This window comes from Lonchura striata, chromosome 3 (assembly GCF_050655825.1).
Source record: "Lonchura striata isolate lonStrDom1 chromosome 3, ASM5065582v1, whole genome shotgun sequence".
NCBI classification, from domain to species: Eukaryota; Metazoa; Chordata; class Aves; order Passeriformes; family Estrildidae; genus Lonchura; species Lonchura striata.
In genome coordinates, this window is record NC_140705.1 from 94,991,559 (window position 1) to 95,012,945 (window position 21,387).

A 21,387-nucleotide genomic window follows, 5' to 3' on the forward strand; every position below is an offset into this window, starting at 1 on the left:
CTAGTGTATACATTTTTTAATAGAAGAAATAGGACTACTTTCTGTGTGTAGACAGCTTTTGTTGGCTTGTTTGTTTGTGTGGCTTTTTTAGGGCAGCATGTGAAGGGCACCCAAAAATTACAGCCTCTCCCACCTGCCCCACATTTCAGCCTTCAGGTTCAGCACCCCATTCAGTTTCAAAGGGCTCAGGGTTTGTTTTCACTACCCAAGGAAGTGAGAATGGGGACATCACACACAGACTCGCAGTAACCTTGTGCTGCTCTATTCAAGTTGGTGCAAATTTTGTCACTAACTCACATAACAGCAAAATCAAGCAGCCTGTGGCATGTGAAGTGAAAACCCTGTGGTTCTCCCTTTGTACCACCTCAGTTTAAACACAGGCTCCTCATGGCTGGGCTCCTCCTCTCCTCCCTGTTTGCCCATCCAATTCCACAGCACTAAAATCAGAGGAATTCACATTGAGCATTTGCACTGTGCTGGCTGCAGTGCAGAGCAGGATTGTGTTTGGGCACAGACTAAACTGCAGGAGAGGCAGAGAAGAGCATCCCTCCTTCAGCAAGCAAAGGTGTCCAACACCATCCTGATTGTGTACAAGGCACTTGGCCACTACAGCCACGGGAGGGTTTTCCAAAACCCTCCTGGCTGATGATGATGGAAATTTCTTTGAGCTCCCTGTGAAATGCATTATTGGCTGCCTGCTCTCTATAGACCAGATGCATTGCAATTTATTTTCTGGACTAAATTTTCCCATTTGGATAAAGATCCTACTTGGGCAGGCCTCATAAAGGGACTGGCCCAAAGCAGGCACAGCAGCTCAGGATTTCACACCAGGCATCCCTTCCATGCTCCTGCATCCTCCTGGAAGGGCCAAAGAGCAAGTTCTCAGGCATAATCTGCAAATGTCAGATTACTGCACTGGTTATCATACTCCCCCAGAAAACTCCTTGTTCACATTAAACACTTCAAGCAGCCTGATGCCTTGCATGATATCCTTTGATAAGGGTAATAGGGAAAAAAACTCCTAAGTGTATGCCTCAGGATGCATGGGAGGTGCAGCAAAGCCTTGGATGGTTTGATTTCTTCTTATGTGCACAGGATAAATAAATGTCAAGCCACGGATGGAGATCAGTTCTCATTCTTAAAAAAAAAAAAAAAAAAACAGCAAAACTGAACATTGTAATACTAATGGGTAAGATACTCATCAGCTTTCAAAGTTGTCCAGTAAAAAAATTACACTTTTGTCTACAAACTACACTCCAGAGAGAAATTAAACCATTGAGAACTACTGAGAGCACAACAGCATTAGCGTGGATTCATGGGCCAAATCAACAGCCAGTCTAATCTCAGGGCAAAAAAAAAGCATTTACTTCATGCAGCTCCTCTGATTCACACTGAATGAGCACATCTGTTGTAAGAGAGATTACAGAGTTAACCCTGTGTCTCTCTACAGCAGAAAGATAAACAGCACTGCAGCTTTCTCATAACCAGTCTTGTATCATACTACATGATGCTTGATATCCAGCCACAGCAGCACAGAAAGAGGGGTTTCTGCAAGGTTACCCTCTCAGAAATTTATTTCCTTCCCAGAGTCCAAAAAAAAAAAAAAAAAGAAATAGGAAAGGAGCCGTTGAAACGCCACTGTAGGGGAAATTGGAATATGACTCAGGTCTGCTAGAGCCAGGTTAGCTCTGCTCCAAGGGCTGTGTCACTGCACTGCAAGGCAGGTCCAAGCTGGAGTCTCACAGGAGCTTCCTCCTCAGAACATCAAATATTTTAAGCATGCCACCCAGCCATGCAAGTGTTCCATAGTGCTGGTGGAACACTGCCTGCAGCAAGTGCTCCTCATCCTCTGGAGCAACCTCAAACAAGTGGTTTTGGTCTCAGGTGACTTTTCTTTAAGTTAAAGGCAATAACCAGAGCAGAACAGCAGTGGCCAAATGAGTGCTGAAATAGCACCTTCCAGAGAAAGGCCAGCCTGTGCTGGGGGCCAGGGCTCCTACAGCAGCCAGAGTGCCCCCAAACTGGACCAAAGGAGACCGCCCCGTGGGCTCTGCATTATCCAAGCCACCCGAGGTGGCTGCTCCCAGCTGGTGCAGTCACTCTTCTCATCTCAGGCTTCTGTGCCAGCATGGAGGAATGCAGCTTTTAAACCCCCAAGTTTCACTAGGGATGTTCCTACAGAGAGAGGGAACATCTCACAGAGCACCCCCTGGCTCTCTGCCCCTGCATCACCAGCCTTGGGCACTGTAATACTCATCCCTTTATACAGCAGGCACAAATTAAGCAGGCTTCTTTTTTTTTACCTTTTAATGTCATTGACTGACACCAATGTGGGAGTAAATTGCTACAGCCCATCCCAGTGTCCCTGAAGGAATGATAAATGCCACAGCAGAATGAAGCTATAAAAGATGACTTCCTGCAAGCAGAAAGGGCATGTGAGCTTGGAACATCTATTACTGCCCAAGGTGAAAAGAGTCAGTAGGTACAGAAACCAAAACTCCCATGCTGTCCCTCCCAGGTCATGGCAAAAAACCACTGCAGCCAGAGCATCTGCACTAAAATGAGCATCAGAATCATCTTGCTGGTAATTTGGATATTGAACATTGATACAAAGCTTGGTTTTTATTTTTACCTTCTTCATTACTACATGAAAGCATAAAGAAACCACCTGCCATTATGCTGAGACCCTGAAAAGCAAGAAAGGGACACTCAGGTCAGCAACAACCTCCAGCAGAAAGACACGAGGAAGAATTACTGCAAATATCCAGGCAGAAGGGAACTGTTCCTGAACGGCGTTTCCCCAGTCCCCTAAAGCCCACAGGGCTTGCACCATGGTAACACATGCTGTCATTCCTTGTAAGGCTTGGGACCACGTTCTGACAGCTCCATGTCTGATCCTATGCAGAGTGCTTTTTGTTGAACCACAGGCTTTGGGGAGGAGGTGCAGCACGTGCAGCACGTGGCTGTTCAGTGGCTCTGTCTCCTACAGTGCCACTCTGGTTGCACCTGTACAGGGAGAACAGTTCCCCAGGCAGCTCTGGATGGGGTCAGGAGGGTGCAGAGAGGTTTAAAAGCTTGGACTGTCTGCTGTCAGAGACATCTGGGCACAGCCACACAAGGGAAACCAGCAGGCATGCTGGAAAGACTGACAGTCTCTGGTCTGAAGTCCACAGGGGTGGATGCTTTCCTGAACTTTTGTGCACAAAAAGAAAGGGGCAGGACAGAAGATATTTAAAAAGCTCAGTATGAAAAAAATTCATGTTCCTCAGGATATAAAGCAGCATCTTCAGAAAGGCACAGACACACTTTAGGAGTGCTGCCCAGCTTCCTGCCTCCCCCACAGCATGGTCCAGCAGTGGGTTGGAGATGGGACCAGACTCCAGAGTGATGTGCAGCAGCCCTCCCTGGGCAGGTCTGCTCTTTGCCATGGCAGCTGGGCCCACCACAGCAACTTAGGGGGAAACAGCTGCCTAATTTTTGGAGAAAGAGTGAGCATACTGAAGCCACCCACTGTGCCTCGCCCTGACAAGCTGTGCCTTTACAGCATGGGGCAGGATGGGGTGGAGCAGCAGGGGAAATATTCTCATAAGCACAGGCTATTTATTCACAGCTTTCCCTTGTTTAGCACAGCTGCTTTCAGTTCTCCAACCATCCCCACAAAGGCAGAACCATTACATCCTTAAGGAAACTGCCACAGAAATCAAGCAGCTCAAAGCAGGAGCCAAGGCACCTTTTTCCCACAAGGGCACAAAAGCAAACACATTTTCTCACCTCTAGGAAAGCACCACTCGCTGCAGCTGGAGGATCAAACACAACCTGTCATCAGCTACAGGCACTGCTGCTGGGGCAGGTGACAGGGGACACCGAGTCAGAAGGGCAAGTCCCAGCTGCCACTAAAAGGGATCAGAAATTGTCACTTCCCTCTTTAACTGGCAAAGCAGCACGTGCAGGGATGTATTTACCCCTGTCCCACCCCGTGCAAATAAAAAATCTCTGCTGGCAGCTGAGAGAGAGACACATATAAATAAATGAAGCACTGCATGGTGCTCCCATGTGTGCAGGAACAGTGCAGGAGCTTGGCAGGAATAGAGAGAGGAAAGGCAACAGGCTGGGAAAGGCAGCTGCAAGGCTGGGAGAGGAACAGGAGTATCTGAGAGACAACTGCTAACATGGCTTTTTCAGCAAACAGCACCAAGAGCCAAGTTATACCTGCAAGGGTTGCAGCCATCTCAGGAAGATGACAACACCCCTCCCCGTGTATTTTAAGGCTTCAGGCTCATGGGGCCACTTCTTTTCTCTCTTCCCATGTCAACAAGAGGCAAAGGATTCAATGCATGACCTCACACTTCTTCAGATGCAGAGCAGCAGCTGCTCTCCCTTGATTTTTCAAAGAAATCTGCCCCAGTGCAGAACAGCAAGACCAATTGTCTCACTGCTTTGTAGCCAGAGAAATTGCTCAGCCTGAGCAGTGGCTGGGTGTTTGAAAACTCATTAAATTAATGCCATGAAAACCAGCTCAAACCATCATAATCTCAACACGAAACCAGATGTAACTGCTCACACAATCCCAGACCTCAGCAATGAGCTCTCCTCCAGGCTTCCCTGGATCTGGAAGTCAGACCACATGCACTCCCAGTCACTTACAGGGTGGTTGCCAGCCCAGAACAGCTACATGCACCAAGAGCTGATGCAAAGCCTTTCTGCTCTGCAAAGCCAGGTTGCCAGCAGGGATCCAAAGCTCTCCAAGGACTGGAAGTCTCCTCCAGACACTGTCAGTGCAGCTGCCAGTGGGCAAGGACTCACCTCAGTCCTGTTCTGCCATTTGTGATTCCAGAACCACCTCAGCTCCAGGGGAGGCAAGAGACACAGAGCCACTTGTGACTGCATTATTATTTGAGATGAACAGGCACAGCTGCAAGCAGGAATATGCAGAGAAGAGTCCAGATGTGACAGGCAGCATTCCCTGGAGTCACCCAACCCTAACTGGAGCCTTTGACCACAACCCAAGAGGTAAACCCAACACTTTCTCATCAGGCTGGCTACCAGGTGCTCCTGATCCCTAAAAGGGCAGTGAAATCACCAAAGGAAAATTAATTCCTTCAGTGTTTGCTCATCTCCCCTCTTTTGTTTTAGCCCATCTGATGCAGTTTTCTTCATAAGAAGCTTTCTAGATGAACAGTAAGAGCAGAGACCAAAAGGACCACTTGCCTGGAGCATTCAGTGCCAAGTTTTCTCAGGTGAATGAGCAAAGAAAACCCTGCATCTTTATTGAAGGCTAACAGTGCCCCACCGCTCCTCAACAGCCTCGTTAGTTTCTCTTGGAACTCTGATAATCTTTGCATCCCTGGCACAGCTCTGTAATAAGCAGACAAATTGTGGAATTGCTGCTGCCCCATAGGTACATTTCTGAACAAAAAAGCTAAATTAGAAGCAGCAAAAATAGCCACCCCGCCTGCTCACATGGAATCGCAGTACCTGTAACCCAGTTTGCAAGCAGCACTGACATATGGAGACTTAACCCTGCCTGATCTCCTCTTGCCTATATCCAGCAGCAGAGGGAGGGGGAAGTGTAGGGTAAGAGAGAAAAACAAAGATGAAAAAAACCTTTAAAATCTTGTTAACTTGCACCTTTCTTCCTTGTGAGTGTTGAAGGGCATGAGAAAAACAGAATCTTCTTTGCTGCAGATACACGAGACCCTTTCTGAAGCACGCAGAAGGTGCTGCCCAAAGCTAGCCCATCACTCCTGGTAGCACCTTTCGCCCTCAGACAGGCAAATCTGGCCACCTCTGGCCACTTGGAACACCTCTATCAGCCTCCAAAAATGATAGCAACCTGTCCTCAGCACACTGCAGACACACAGAGCTGAGGCACTGCACCCAGAAAGGAAAGAGTGGACACAAAGAACACAAAGGGGACTGAGGGGAGCAGAGAAGTGACCCCTCTTGCTGGCGGCAGCTCAGTGAGGAGCTCCTTGGCTAAGCAGACATTTAAAGTGCACACAGGGTCAAAGGGAAAGCAGAGAAATTCCTGGAAGAGATGACCTCTGGTGTTTTATCCCTGTTCTGGTTACATGGACACAACATTGAGCAAGGGGCATCTTTGCTCAGACCACAGGGATCTCAGCATGCACAGGAGGAGGCTGCCAGTACCAGCCATTCCAGTCTCACAGGAACTGCCTGTTTCTACCAACACCTAAAGCAGTTTGAGCCAACATTTAAGAATATTTTGGAGGTCAAAATAATCAAAATTGCAAAAACTTATATTGTTACTTTATGCAACAGATTTTTTTCATGAGCACGCTTTTCCAGACCATGCATCAACTGTGCTGTTTGTAAAGGCAAGTCTGTTTTTGTCTTTGTGAGCAAAACGCATTTTAATTTAATGGCCGGAAAGGTGTTATGCAGCACCTCAACAAGCCTTTAGTGCTTCTGTTAAGCAGATCTAATATGCCCCAGTCCTGGTCTAAGTACAAGCATTATCCAGCAGCACACTGAACATCACACCTCTTTTATGACTACTTAAATGTTTAAATGCAGACCACTGCAACACATTAATCCCTGACACAGCACAGCTTTACCAGCAGCACTGCTGTCCCCAGCACACACCCACTGATGCAACCTCTGAACGCAGCAAGAGTTTGCCTAACATCTTCGGCATGATTTTATTTCTATCATCTCCTGTGACAAACAACTTTTCCCATTAGTCTTTCAACGCTGACAGTTTTAAATATAGGTAGTATTCTTCAGTTACAATTTAAAATGCTAAACCTCAAGGAGAAAAATAAACTTGTGCCAGCATGCTTTCAAACTGTCTCAATGAGAGAAGCACGTCAGATAAAAATCAAGGTATTCTTACTTTGCAGACAGCCTTCACTAATCATGATCAGTTCAGACGTTCCAGTTAAAATGTAACTTCACCCAGCCTCTACTTCCATTACAAAACCACAACTCAGGCAGGAAGAGCAGGCCTGTAGTGTGTACTTGACTCAAGCATTACCATTCACATAGCTAACAAAAAATTCCCTCCCTCCCACCCACCTCACCCCTCTCAAGCTCTGTGCAGGTACACATGCAAAAAAATTTCTGACAAGCTGCAGAGACATCTGGTTGGAAAAGACCAAAGATTATGGAATCCAACCATTAACCAAGCACTGCTAGGGCCACCACTGAGCCATGTCCCTGAGTGCCACATCCACGTCTTATTGTCAATACCAGGGTGGCGATTCCAGCACTTCTCTGGGTGACCAGTTCCATGGTTTGACAACCCTTTTGGGGAAGTTGTTTTTGTAATACACAATCTAAAACTCCCCTGGTGCAATCTGAGGCTGTTTTCTTCTTGTCCTATCACATGTTATTTGGGAGAAGAGATCGATCCCCACCTGGCTACACCCTCCTTCCATCCAGGGACTTGTAGAGAGGGATAAGGTCTCCCTTGAGCCTCCTTTGGTCCAGGCTGAGCCCTCCCCAGCTGCTTCTCATCAGACTTGTGCTCCAGACCCTTCCCAGCTCCATTGTCCTTCTCTGGAGTCTCTCCAGAACCTCAATATCTTTCCCATAGTGAGGGGTCCAGAACTGGGCACAGGATTTGAGGTGTGGCCTCACCAGTGCCAAGTACAGGGGGACAATCCCTGCCCTGGTCCTGCTGGCCACACTGGCTGACACAGGCCAGGATGCCACTGGTCCTCTTGCTTACCTGGGCACGCTCAGATGTTTTTTTTTTCTAATGGAGCACTAACACAGCATTACTAAATCTTCAGTGAATTAATTAATACAATTGCACCACACAAAAAAGAATTATGGCCTAGGACAAAGATTCTGCGTACACACTGATGCTTTCCAAGGCTCTGGCAACTGTTTGACACCTCAACTGTAAGACTTTCTAGCACACTCCTGGTAAAGTATTACACATTCTGTTTGTGCAGTCAATAACTCTCAATATAAAAAAAAATTTATTGTAAACGTCTAAAGGGACAAAATGATCCCAACTAAAGCAGGAATCTGGTACATAATGTGTTCAGAATTTTTTACAAAACAATTACAATCCAAGAAAAAATGCCTAAAAAATGAGCACAAGTATCATAAAGTATAAAAGCTACAAGACAAGAAAATTATAGTTCTTGCAATACAAAATATGCTTCAGGAGCTGTATCCTGTTCTCGCACATTTCATGACGTAACTTTTGTTCGAGAAATTATTTCATTCACAAAACTGTTGTTCTTCGCCAGCACATCATTTCTCAGCTCTTTCAACTTGACTTTAATGTCTTCTTCTGACATATCTGTCAGGGGCAATGCTTTCACTTGACAAAGAAAATCCTGAATTATCTTTTCACCTTCCTGGAATGGAGAGAAGGAAAAGAAAACAGAAAAAGTGTTTAGATTGCAACTAGGAATTTTCCAAATTCCCTATAGATACAAAGTATTGTTCATCAGCAGAAACTCAGTGCAGGCAAAAATCGTGGCTATTTTTGTCCTTGCTACCAAGTTCTGAACACTAGAACAAACTACTTATGCTGGTACCAGAAGTTCTTTTTCAATGCATGAGCAAAAAGCACCAGTTGATCAGCATAAATGCAGTATTTAACACTGTCATCTCCTGTAAGTGTTCCACATTTAATTCCAGTATGCAGCAACACAAGGTGAGGACTGCCAGCAATAATAGCACCAGAATGGTCATATTACCCAAACTAGTTACTTTAGAAGGGACTATCAATCAAAAGCAATGCTTCAATATGCAAAAGGAAGGACAAATTGTAACCAAGCAACTGCAGAGTGGCCGTCACCAAGGAGAACAGATGATAATTAAGCTTTATGCATATGCTTTTACACAAACAGGCAAAGTGGAACTTCTAAACAATCTGACTTGAATAGCAAGAACAAACATTGCAATGAACAGTATTCAGAATCCCTGTATTGGAAACAACTGGTCCGGAATGCAGAAGTTTGTCCAGTCCTCTGCATTGTAGAATTCTACTGAAAAGTTCACTTAGTTTTCCTCTTATTTAAGACTGATGCAGTAGTTTTCAGTGCAGAAATTTCCAAAAAGTAATAGCACCCCTTTCCCTCTACACACAATGTTAACCATAGCAAACAAATTCTCTGGGTGAGACATCTAAAGCTCTGCCATTCTATTGCTTAGAGGGTTTATGGTTTATTTTGTATTACTGAAACACCCAAGAATAAAACATGATGCTGTAGTTGTCACAAGCATTTGCTATGTCAATTTAATTTACACCAGCTTAGGACCCTGCAGCCAGGTCCAACTAATCCAAAAATTCCTTCACCATGATGCCTGACACAGGAAAGGTAATAGCGGAGCAACTGAGGTAGCTGGAGGGAAAGCCTTCTGGCAGTAAAAAGCAGAACAAACCACAGATTGTTCACCTAAAGCATCAGATCCACTTACTGAGCCAGCAACAACAAATGCAGTTTACCACTGAAACCGAAAATAAAGTGACAGGTAACAGCCTCTGTCTAGAGCAAAGGCCTTTTAAATGTAAAAAGTGCTTTGGATGTGGGCTAACACTGGAGTGGTCCCGAGGCTGCCAGGAGGAGATCAGGGTGGTTGGTACAAGGCTGTGGCGTGTCAGGCTCACTGCTGGGACACAGAACTAAGCTCTGTTTGCACGCACACAGCAAGGAGGACCCAGCTACACTGGATAAAAACAATGCAAGCCACAAAGCAGCAGCACTGGATTTCCCAGGAAGCTGCCACAGATGCCACTGTCAGGACTCTTCATCCAGCACCAAGACAACACAGGATAGTCTGTAAAAGCTTCCTGTAGCCTTTGTTTTCCTCTACACTGCCTGCAAAAGAAGGTTCTCTAAAGAAACTTTGGTTTGTGACACCCGTAAATCAGGTGTAAATCAGACATTCCAGGTACTGATTGCTGTGTTCTTTGTATGATCAGCTTCTGAGATGTGACAGTTCTGATGGGACACAGAAGGGCACAAAGGACAAGGGTGGGTATTCAGCTTTTCTCTGGTGTGAACAGATCTGATCACAGTGGTCTCTAAGAACTTGGCACCAATGAACACTCAAATAAGGGGAAACAAAACCAGGTGTGACCCAACTGCAGAGCCAAGAATATTCTACAGAATGGTAACCAAAGCTGTATCTTAAATCTACATTTTTAGATAAAATTCTTGCCTCTGTTAACCTGAAATTACTCTAAATCAAACCCCTGAACATCTCTTCAACTCCTAATGAACATTGTAGCCAAGCCATTTTGTTATGGAAAAATACATTACAGGGTAATTATCCTCATGCTTTTGGGGAATCTGAATCCTTAAATGATTTTGCTTCAGCAATTCAAATTTAAAAAAATATTTATGACAGCAAACCTCTCTTTCTCTGTATAATTTCTTGGCTGGTGGTTCTCCTTCAGATTCCTTGGACTTGCCAATGTTTTGAAACTCCTCCAGCTCCAATGCTTTCTCTCTTGCACTTTCTATCACATGCTTTGGGAAAGCTGCCAACTCTGCTACATGTATTCCAAAACTCTGGTCACAAACACCTGGATGTAGAGAAAAAAAATCCAGTTAAGAATTCTCAGAAGATAATATGGCTACACAGAGATTATATGGACATGCTTGTAATAGTTCTCTGTTCTGAAGAATTGTGTGACATTATTTGGTTCTCCTCAACACTTTCTGATTTACCTTTTCTACTCAAAACAATAGCACAAAGAATATGCTCTTATTTAATTAAGCTCTATTAGAGCAGTAATTGCAGAGCTCCAGTGCTTCAAGAAGAAATTCTCAGGCAGAGAGGATTTCCCTCTAGTACTTAAATCAAACAATCATTTTTATTAATGTATTTTGGCACAGTCGTAGAATATAATAATTTGCATTTTTAAAACAGGCATCTCTGACATTTACTCTATACCTACATAAATACATATATGTGTGTGTATAGATAAATATTAAAAATGTTGCATTCTCAATCATCCCTCTCCTCCTCTGTATCTCTACCACATAATTCCTCAGTCTCCAGGAGTCATCTTTAATTATAACAAAATCTTTCAACTGTAACTTCACACTTACTTCAATTAATACACTGTTTATAACGTGTTCAAGAAAAGTTCTCATAATTGCTCAGAATGTGTAAATTATATATATACAGTTACATAAAATTTTTTACTTCAGTATCAAAAGCCTTCTGATAAAATCTATCAACTCTTATTTGTTTACATTATCATAATTCCATTTGTCCTCCCACAGATATTACTACATCCTTTTAATTCTGGTCTCCAACAAGGAGTTAAGAATAAATTAATTACACTTGCAGAATGACAGTTGTTTTTTTTTCTAAATAACCATCTATTAAATACCAGGTAACCAAAGAATAAGTGAAGGAAAACTTAGCATTTAGACTTTTTCTATTTTATTAACCCTGTAATCTCTCAAGTTTCTTAAAGGAAATGAACCCACTCAAGCAGGAATTAGTCTTCTTGATTTGGTTTTAAAAAGCACACCTCCCCAGACCCAGAGCTAACTCAGTTCTCAGTTCAGAGAATCCTGAGCAGAGGCCTGCAGAACAGTACTTCATGTATCTCCTCTTCCAGTGATTTTGTCACTCCTGAAGCCCAAAAACATGGTTGAAAACACTGTATAAAAGTTCCTTGTCATGCTTTTCAAGTTTGGTTATACATTTCAAACAACATGAAACCTGCTATTTGTTTCAAATCACAGCTGTATCCAAGCTGCCTATATGCACATCCCTGAAGGAGCAATGCAACAATCCCAAAAGGGAAAGAGCACAACACTAAATGCAAAAACTTAGGTGAGAGATGGATATCTGACTGGAGACCAGGCATTTAAAGATGAAGATTTCATAGTGCTGCATCTCCTCTGACAGAGGTTTAAGTAGATAAAAATATTGTGTCTCCATGCTCAATAGCACTTCCATGAAAATGGATGGAATGAAAAGATATTGCATGCACAAAGAAGAGATGTGTATTACTAAAAATGGCAAAACTGATTGAAGAAAAATATGAAACCGGGCCTCTACAGTTCTTATCTCAACCAGAACAGCTAAAATAATACAGGTTTTAAAAACAAAAGGAGTAGGTTGAAGAAAGAGAACTTACCCAGCTGTCTGGGGAATATTAGGGACCTTTATTGTACAAGCTGATGTTCCAAAAGTGATTCCCTCCTCAACCAACATCCTCAAACTAAGCACCTACAGATGGCTTGTTTGCAGATTCTGTACATCACCATCTCTTGCTGCACCAAGACCACTTGGTTTCCAGGTACACTTGCAGCAGTTTATGATTATTTTTATTCAGTTCTAATGCTACACCAAATCACCTTTTAAGCACCTGTGGAAGGAGCTCAACATGCGCTGGATGAGATGAGGAACAACAAAACTAAGAAAGAACTACAGACACCTCCTTTCCAGGGGGCCTGGCTGGGAATTGGGTCACAGCAATTTGGAGTAACATTCAAGCAAAAACTGGGCATGTTTTTAGGAAATTGCACCCACAGAACTAATTTCTAAGGAATAAAGATCCCAAAAGACAAGGACACAGAGTTTAAAGTTACAAGGCTGTGGCAAATAGAGCTAATCCACCCAGCTTTGAGCAGATTCTCAGCAAAGCCAGAGGAGAGCAGTAGTTCTGCTCCTGCTGCAAATCCCCTTGCTCAGAGCAGTCTCCCAAGCTTTACAGAAATGTACCCAAAACAGAGGGGAACACAAAATTAGAAGTGGTCATACATGTAATCTAAGGGCAAGAAATTAAGTAATTCCATGGATTTAAAACCAGAAGAAGCCAGTAAGCAATAGGCAGTTAGTAATATCACAGGACTAAATGCAGTGAGGTATCAGATGCAGGACAGCCAGTGCTCTACAGTAACCCTGTTCTACCCATTCGAGTGTCACCTAACTCATTCCTCTGCAGTTGGAAGAGGAAAATTAAGAGGTACACAGAGTAATGAGTACTCTGCCCACATTTTAAATCAAAATCTCAGCCCAAAGGTTGCCAACTGGACTGAAATACTCTAGTGAGAACAATCCAAAATCACTGTAGAGTTCACAAATAAATCAGAATGCCACAAATGGGCACACCTTGCAAGCCACAGTTACAGCTCTGCTTTATTTAGCAAAAAATACAGGCTCCTGCTGAAGGGAGCATAAACAAATGATGGGGATATAGGGAAGCAGAAGGAATAGCTGAAATTTATGCCTAATTAATTGTTTTTTTAATTTAATACTGAAAGGAATAACTGGATCCACTAAAAGACTTTAATTAAATACATCTAACTGATAATATACTAACAAAACAGGCTACTGCTTCACTGTGATGCCATTTGCTAAAAATTACTCATACTATTTTGCATACATTAAACAGCTGTATAAACTGGGCAATGCAAGACTAAGACTTATTACAATGAAATAGACATTATTAAAAACTGTCAGCAAATAAAAGGTCCACTAATTTCTTTTAAAAGAACAGTTTAAGAAACACAAGTCTCTTCCATCAGCAGGTTAAAATAACTGTTTTAGGAAAAGAGAAAATAACCTTCTGGAACTCTTCTCTCTGTCTTTAGAAAAGACAAAGGGAGAAACTCAAAAGCATCAACTGAATGGCAGAAATAGCCTAGAAAGCTTAAGAAATAATCACTAACATCATCACCTACTGTACTGTGTTAACACATGGACAGAGCTCCTGTCACACACACCGTCCATGGACAGAGAATATATATATATATATATATATATATATATATATATATAGCAAACCCCAAGCCTGGAGTATGACATAAATTTTGGGGCGAATTTTTTTCCATTAATGCTGGAACCTTGGTTACTGAGAAATTAACTTTTTGTTGCTGAAAAGCACTGACTCCTGAGAGAACACTACATTTAACCTGAAGCCGTAAAGAAAGCTTCCAAAACTGAATAATAGAACCAAGATTCTAAGTGTGTAGTTTGAATAGAAATGTGCAATATCACATAGTAAAAAACTTGGAGTTTAAAGTTTTTGCATACAGCAATATATAAGAAACAAAATAGAAGTTTTTTGAGCAGAAGTCAGTCCTTCACCTTCATCTTCATGAGTTTAAGTAATATTGTGTAATTAGATAAAGTCCACATTGAAGGTCTCAAGTAGTTAGTTATTAAGTTAAAAACAAAAATAATTTAAGTGTCATTTCATTTAAGTGTCATTTCTTATTTAAACAGTTTATCCTTAAAAAACCTTATGGAAAAATAAATATGGCTCCATTTTTAAAATTTATTAGTAAGGTACTGTAGAACTCCCAACTTTTAAGACTGTAGTATAAATAAAAACTAATAAACATCTAAATCCGAACAAAAAATACTACCTCACACATTTAATCCCAACCTTAACAAAAAAAAAAAAATCCACTTTTTCTTTTTTAAAATCAATTTTTCAAAAATATTTAAAGATTAAGATTTTTCTCTCTCAGGACAACACGAAGTTGAGACACAGCCTTACCTTCCTTGACACGATAAAGCATGGTCAGAGTGTCATCGCTGGTCAGGGCAGTGACATGGAGGTTGTTGACTGTTGGCACTTGGTCAGCAAGAGCTGTGAGCTCATGGAAGTGTGTAGCAAACATGGCAAACCCACAGATTTTGCTGGCAATGTACTCTGAGATGGCCCAGGCTAAGCCAAAGCCATCGTAGGTAGAAGTTCCTCTTCCCAGCTCATCAATGATTATCAGGGAATTTTCAGTTGCTGTCCTAAAAGCACAAGACCATTTGTTAACGTTTGACAGCAGCATGAGCTCTGGATACTGGAGTAGCACAAGTCATGCTGTGGATGCAGAGCATGGAAGAGGCAAAAAACCCCTCTTATTTACAAATACAGTGCAGACACAGCATCACACAGATCATTTCACACTAGCTTCTTTGTCCCATTTAGACTTTGGCCTCTTGGTAGCACCTCTGTATTGACCACTGGAATAAACAGAAGGCTACTTCCATAACTTATGTACCAGCTAAAAAGAACTTGATATTCTCCACTAAGATTCCCCACAAAAGAAAAATCTCAAATGTCTCTTTCCCATCAACCCCAACCAAGGCAATCAAACAAAAAGCACAGGACTTGCCTAAGGATTGAAGCAGTTTCCAGCATTTCAGCCATGAAAGTAGACACTCCTTTCAGCTGGCTGTCTCCAGCTCCCACCCGAGCCAGGATACAATCCACAATGGTTATTTCTGCAGACTCACATGGCACAAAACACCCAATTTGGGCCATAAGGACAATCACTCCTGTCTGTCGGATGTACGTTGATTTTCCCCCCATGTTAGGGCCTAAAGAAGAATATTTCCAAAAGTTAATTTAAAAAGCATCATGTTTTTACAATTCAACAGCTCTTTTAAAGGAGAACAGGCTCTAAATTAAAACAAAGAGTGTTGAAATTTGATCTTGCCAGCAAAGAGCAGCAAACTTGTCTAACAGGTGCAACAAGCGCCTCCAGGGCTAACAGGGCTTGCTTGTTTTTCTTACTGAATGCTCCTTTTTCAAAAGAAAGGTGATCACAGAAAATCAGGGGCCTTCCTAAGTTTTTGGGACTTTTCAAAAGTATAAGCAGTCATCTAGAACATGTGTTCATACCTAAAACTAAAAAGCTTTAAATTAAAACATCATCAGTATTTATTTCTGCTTAAGAGTTGTAATAATTTGTTTTCACCTCAAACAACTACTAAAATTTCTCTGTGAAAATGACACAGCTTAGTTACACACTGGATACCAGCTAATGGGTCACTCAGAATCAGCAAACCCAGATATTAAGCAGTTAATTGTAACTGAAATACAAATTAAATAAAAAGTATTATCCAGAAAACTGATAATTAAAACCAATTTTACGCTTTTGCTAACCAGAAAAAGAAGTGTGTTACCATGCATTTATTCAGATTTTTGATTTTCCTTTTTGATTATGTTAGAAGTGCTCATTAATCATTCTCTAATTTCAGATCTTTGCTACTCAGAACGTTTGTTAAGGACATCTGGATGGAAATTAAGAATCAATTAAATCTATAAACACTAAAAATGTTTTCGTGTGTAGTAAAATTATCCTAATTACACCAGAGAAAAGGGTAAAAAATGGTACAGTCATTGAAACATGTTTTGCATTTAAAATCAACTTTAATACTTCACAAAGAAAACACTAACAAAGTACAACTGGTGGATGCCTAGTGGAATTTTCCAAATCACTTTTAGCAGGGTCAAGCTTTCCAATTCCTGAGTTTGCCTGGCTTGTGGAGTTACATTCACTAAGGTCTCACTTTAAGGAAGGACTAATTTCTTATTTTATACTGTCCAGCAGCTTCTCTTTTCTTCACATATGACTCTTTGTAAATTAGTGATCACCTTCTCCAAACAGTGCACTACAATTAAAATTACAATAACCAATTCCATTACTGATAGTTTGGATTATGACAAATATGCCTGTATGTACAGAAACACGTAGAATATCCACAGTGAAAGGTAACATTTCACATGAACACTGTGAACACTTTTTAAAAAAATATAATCAAAAATAGCAATAAATAATAGCTTACAAGTACCCTCCCCTTCTTTTCCAGAGCCAAATCTTATTCCCCATGCAGAAAGATGAGTAACTCAGTAGCTGCTCACCCTTGATGAGAGAAATTGTTTTGACAGAATTTTATTAGGTTGATTTGTTTTGCTTGTTGTTGGCTTGGCTTTTCTTTCTAAAAAGTCATCATTATTGGAAATACTCGAGACATTTATAAAGCAAACAACAAAGAAGAGAACTATTTACCAGTGATAATGTGGAACATCTGCTTGCCCTTCTCGAAGGTGATGTCATTGGGGATGAAGGCCACCTCGTCCTGCACTTCGATGCAGGGGTGCCTGGCGCCTTTCAGCACAATCCTGCCCTGCCCCTTCTCCAGAAGGACGGGCCGGACGTAGGGCACGGGCGCTCCGTTGGACACGTGGGCAAAGCTGACAATGGCATCCAGCTGAGCTATCACATCATTCATGGTCTGTATGGGCTCTGCATAACCTGGTTTGCACAGGGGAGATGGAAATTCAGTGCCATGAGCTATTCTTTTGCTCCTGCTGAGAAGGTACCTTGAAGCCTACACTGAGTCCATCAAGGTAATGCATCTGCAGTAACAATTTTCTTCAACATGAAAGTCACCTCCTGGGAGACTCCAGGATGCAGTCCTGAAGTTTCCATGCCTTGAATATGAAGGAGACTTCTTCAGACTAAGAAAAGGAGGAGGTGAGGCCATGTTGATTATTTTCCCTCACCTGGAAATCCAGTAAGTTTCCTTCATGAATAATACACTGCATTCTGATGCTCACAAAAGCAAAGACACGAGAGACACAAGCACAGACACTTCTGACACAGCAGCCATCTGTGTTTGTGTGAATGATGGGAGGGAGAGGTCTGTCAGACACAGTGCCTGTGACACCAGGCTAGGTGGCCCAGCACCCCCAGTACCAGCTTTTGAAGTTTTGGTGTTTGGTTTACTTCTGTGAAAGGGATGAGGAAGTAGAGTCTACAGCCCAAATTCCTCAGTGTCTCTTCTGCTTTTGGTGAAGGATAGTAAAGGAATGCCCTGTAAGTAGGCAATCTTGGAGTAAAATATATGGAAATAACTTAGGAAACCAATAATTTTTATTGCCATAAAAGCAGTGTCTAACTTGATCTTATACTGCATATCAATGCTCTTAGACCTCAGGTCCCACTCCTTCAGTTCTCTGCTGCCCTTCACCTTTTCTGCTGTCCGGGTGAAGATGCCCAGAGTCAGGAAGGAGTCAGGTGGAGGACAGATGTGGCCTTTATGGCCCCTTTTTTTGTTCCTGTTATGGGATTAGCATTTGTACACACCTCATCACTGCACATCTGCAGCAATGCCAGGAAAGAGTCTGGTGACAGAAGACAATTCATATTTCAAACTTTCAACAGCTGTCTGAAAGCCACACCTCACTTTTCACACCAATTTCTTGAGCAATATTACAGCAATTCTCTCAGCACACCAGACTGTGACACACATCAACAGTGGCATATTCACCTGAAGCAATGTTAATGATTTCCTTAACAATTGCATCCTGAGCCTCTTCATACTCTTCCCTGTTCCTTATATACTCTTCATTGATGGTGCTCAGTTTGCTGTGAACAAAACAGGAGTATTTAGAAGCTGTGATGTTCTGCCTTCTCCTATAATGCCAAAGTTTTGGCCTCGTCAGCAAGGTTCAGCACAAAGACCACAAAGCAGCTGACCTACAATTCATCCACACCAAGACAGCCTCAAGATTATTTCCAAATTTAAGATCACCTGTAAGGGCCAAACCAGAAATTCTAGCATCAACACATGACATCATCTATGTTTGTTATAGAGCTGCTATGTGATAAGGACTAATTCTTCAAATTTAATTTCTGGCTATTTTGCTGCTAAGCAACTGTGGAATTAGCCCAGAGTCCTACAACAGGCTTATCAGATCTGAAGGCACTGACTTCTTTCATTTAGTAAAAACCTAATTACTATCACTATGAACAGGTTCTGGTCTTCACACTAAGGTAAGCTGAAATAAAGACAAGAGTTTAAACAAGTTTTTATTCTTCTCAAGCTTGTCTCCTAAACAAAGAACAAGAGTCTGCAAGACTGAATAAGAAACACACCCAAGTAGTGTGCCCACACTATAGGCAGAAGTCAGCCTTGTGCTTCCAGGACCACCTACAGAAGCAACTATAACTTAACTAAGCACAGAGAAGTCTTTTTTATTAGTGATGCATGGGCTGTGTCACTAAGGGAAAGTAACAGATGACAAAGTACAGGTTCTAAGTACATCTCAGTTACAGAAAAGACTATAACTTCATCATACATTTAGATTCACAGCACATTTAGAAGCAGAAAAAGCTGTTTTGCATTTCAGGGATGTTTTTAAAAAATATCTTCCAAGTAAATCTTAAAACAAAATGCAATTGAGGTTTTTACACTTTGTTAATTTAAGTAAATTGGTGTGAAATACACCAACATTATTGGCTGGTGTGAACCAATATGTTTGCCCTTCTTTTCAAAGATAAGGATTTATAACTATGGAAGTGAGTGATTAACAGAAACCAGTCACAACACCATCAAGAAGCTGAACACAAGCAGCAGAGTGGCCCGGAGGCAGAGAAGGTCAAGCCTATGCTGGCTGCTCTAGCTGGAGTGGACCCAGCATGTTGAAGGTTGAAGGAAGTCATTCTTCCCCTCTATTCAGCACTCTGAGATGGCATCTCTGGTTTTGGGTTTTGTTTTCCCAACACTGAAGCTGGAGCAAATGGTCACCACAAAGGCACAGAGCTGGTGCACGTGGCACACGAGGACAAGGCTCAGAGAGATGCCTGCCCATGCTGAGAGAATTTGAGGTCAGCCTGGAGGGAAGAGGAAACAGACTCTCCTTGAAGGAGGTGCAGAGCAAAAGAATGAGATCCTAAGATCCCAAGTTTCTGTAAGGAAAATTCTCATTAGATCTGATTAGGAAAGTTTTCATAAACAGTAATTCAGCACTGGAATCTTGTGCCCCATGAGGCTGTGAAGGATATTTAGAGGATGGGGTAGCCTTGGACTACCTCATCTAAGCTTGAGATAGGATTAATTTCCAAGGTGTATCTGCTTTGAGTGAGGGATATGAAGTGGTCTTCAACCTCAATTATTACCCAATTTTGTGCATGCAAGTTTCTCCTTCATTTGCTCTGTGTAAAAGCACTGAAGAACAGAGGAACATCTGATGACTGATGCAGCCCTTGCTCCTGCTAAAATGCTCTAAAAGGGCTTAAAATTCAACAAAAAATATAGACTTTTCAACTGATCTGTGTCAGAACGGCTGTCCATACAAGGACACACTGAAACAGCCTCAATTCAGTAGTTGGGCTGAAGACTTAAATTTTTTTAACAGATCAATCAAAAGAGGCACAGAATTGAAGTTCAATGCACAGGACTAACAGAAAATAGAGAGGATTTGGAACAAAGGGGGGAAAAGAGGTAATTCAGTAACAAAACTCTGCATATCACATTTGGTGATAAACAAATAGCTCTTTCCCTACTGCAGCTTGTGTCTGTATAAACACTCACTGAAAAAGCAATTATGATACTTGCTGCAGCTAAAACAGAGAAATTAGCCCAAGTCAAAGGACCAAAAATAGATAACAGTTGGCAATATAAATGGAGAATGCAGCTTTTAACATAAAATCTATGCCAGTCCCTCTCAATATTTCAATCTGTGAGTCAATTAAAAAGGTGACAATTTGTATGCAATCCAGTCTATCAGCATAATTATAAAGGAACAATTCTATTACTTTCAGAATAGGCTTAAAAAACTACCAATATCATCTCATACCTGTTAGTAAATTTCACACCATTCTTCTGTGTATCAATAATTCCATATTTTGAATTGTTACGGAGAGCTTTTTCCTCCTTACAAGTTACCCTAAAGTGATGCCCAAACTGTGAGTTTGATTCCAGTTTGATACTTTTGCCAGCTTCCAAACCTTTCAGATAAAAACAAAAAACAAACAAACAAAAAAAAACCCAGTTGTATTATCACAAATCCTGTAGCCTGTGCTATTCCTGCTCACTAGCCCTCAGTTCCCATGATTTAGCCTCTCTTACATGACCTAATTGAGTAGACTTACTTTGGTTCTCTACAGGTATGAGAAATACCCAGACCAAACACAAATATAGGGATTCATTCCCTGCTCTTACTTTAAAATACTCTCAAACTGCATATTCAAATCAGGCTCACAATTATTGCTAAGAATTCTCCAGAATGCAAGGCCATTCTGCATTGCTGCTGTTAGCATAGCACCTCTACTCCTGTGACCTTCTGCTAACACATAGTTCTCTTACAAGATTTCTCATTTTATCCCTACACAATCTTGGCCTTCCTTCTGCTCATCCAGATATCATCTTTATGATAAAAAAAAATCAAGACGAAATCAAGACAAAAAAGAAATGGAGGGTCTTAAAGGTACAACCCAATTTTCCTTGCTGTATTTGCATTAGAAGTTGGTAGGTTTTGCTTTTTCTTAAAGTTGCTCTTTCAATGCCTGATTCATCAGCTGCACATGGAATTTTCTGCATAGGATGATCAACACTTCTAATGTCTAATTTGTTTATGAATTATATTTTGCAAGGAACATCAAAAGCAAGCTGAATGGACACTCAGGATAATGCACAGAGGGGGGAAAAATCTCAGTAAAGGTCCTCAAAGAACGTGAGGACCTCAATCTCAGTGAAGGTCCTCAAAACAGAACTAGACCTAACCAAGAGTTCGATGAGTTAACAGTTCTACAAAATGGATTCTGCAATATATATGATAATTTCTGAAATTATTTGGAATGTTGTTTAGAAAAAAATTTTAAAAGTTATAAACCAAAAATCTCTCTGTTTTCA

The 21,387-nt window shown here is 41.6% G+C and overlaps 1 protein-coding gene across 1 annotated transcript in view; it reads right to left on the bottom strand.

The window, feature by feature from the left end:
• Positions 1–7,930: 7,930 nt before the first annotated feature.
• MSH2 (mutS homolog 2) overlaps positions 7,931–21,387 on the bottom strand; it is a 46,354-nt gene continuing 32,897 nt past the window's right edge. The window contains exons 10-16 of the mRNA XM_021540177.3: positions 20,333–20,483; positions 18,022–18,119; positions 16,758–17,003; positions 15,078–15,282; positions 14,462–14,709; positions 10,344–10,516; positions 7,931–8,336 (exon numbers count right to left, since the gene is read on the bottom strand). Of these exons, the coding sequence (XP_021395852.1) occupies positions 8,166–8,336; positions 10,344–10,516; positions 14,462–14,709; positions 15,078–15,282; positions 16,758–17,003; positions 18,022–18,119; positions 20,333–20,483 (1,292 nt within the window). The 3' untranslated portion in view covers positions 7,931–8,165. The remainder of the gene's footprint in view (positions 8,337–10,343; positions 10,517–14,461; positions 14,710–15,077; positions 15,283–16,757; positions 17,004–18,021; positions 18,120–20,332; positions 20,484–21,387) is intronic.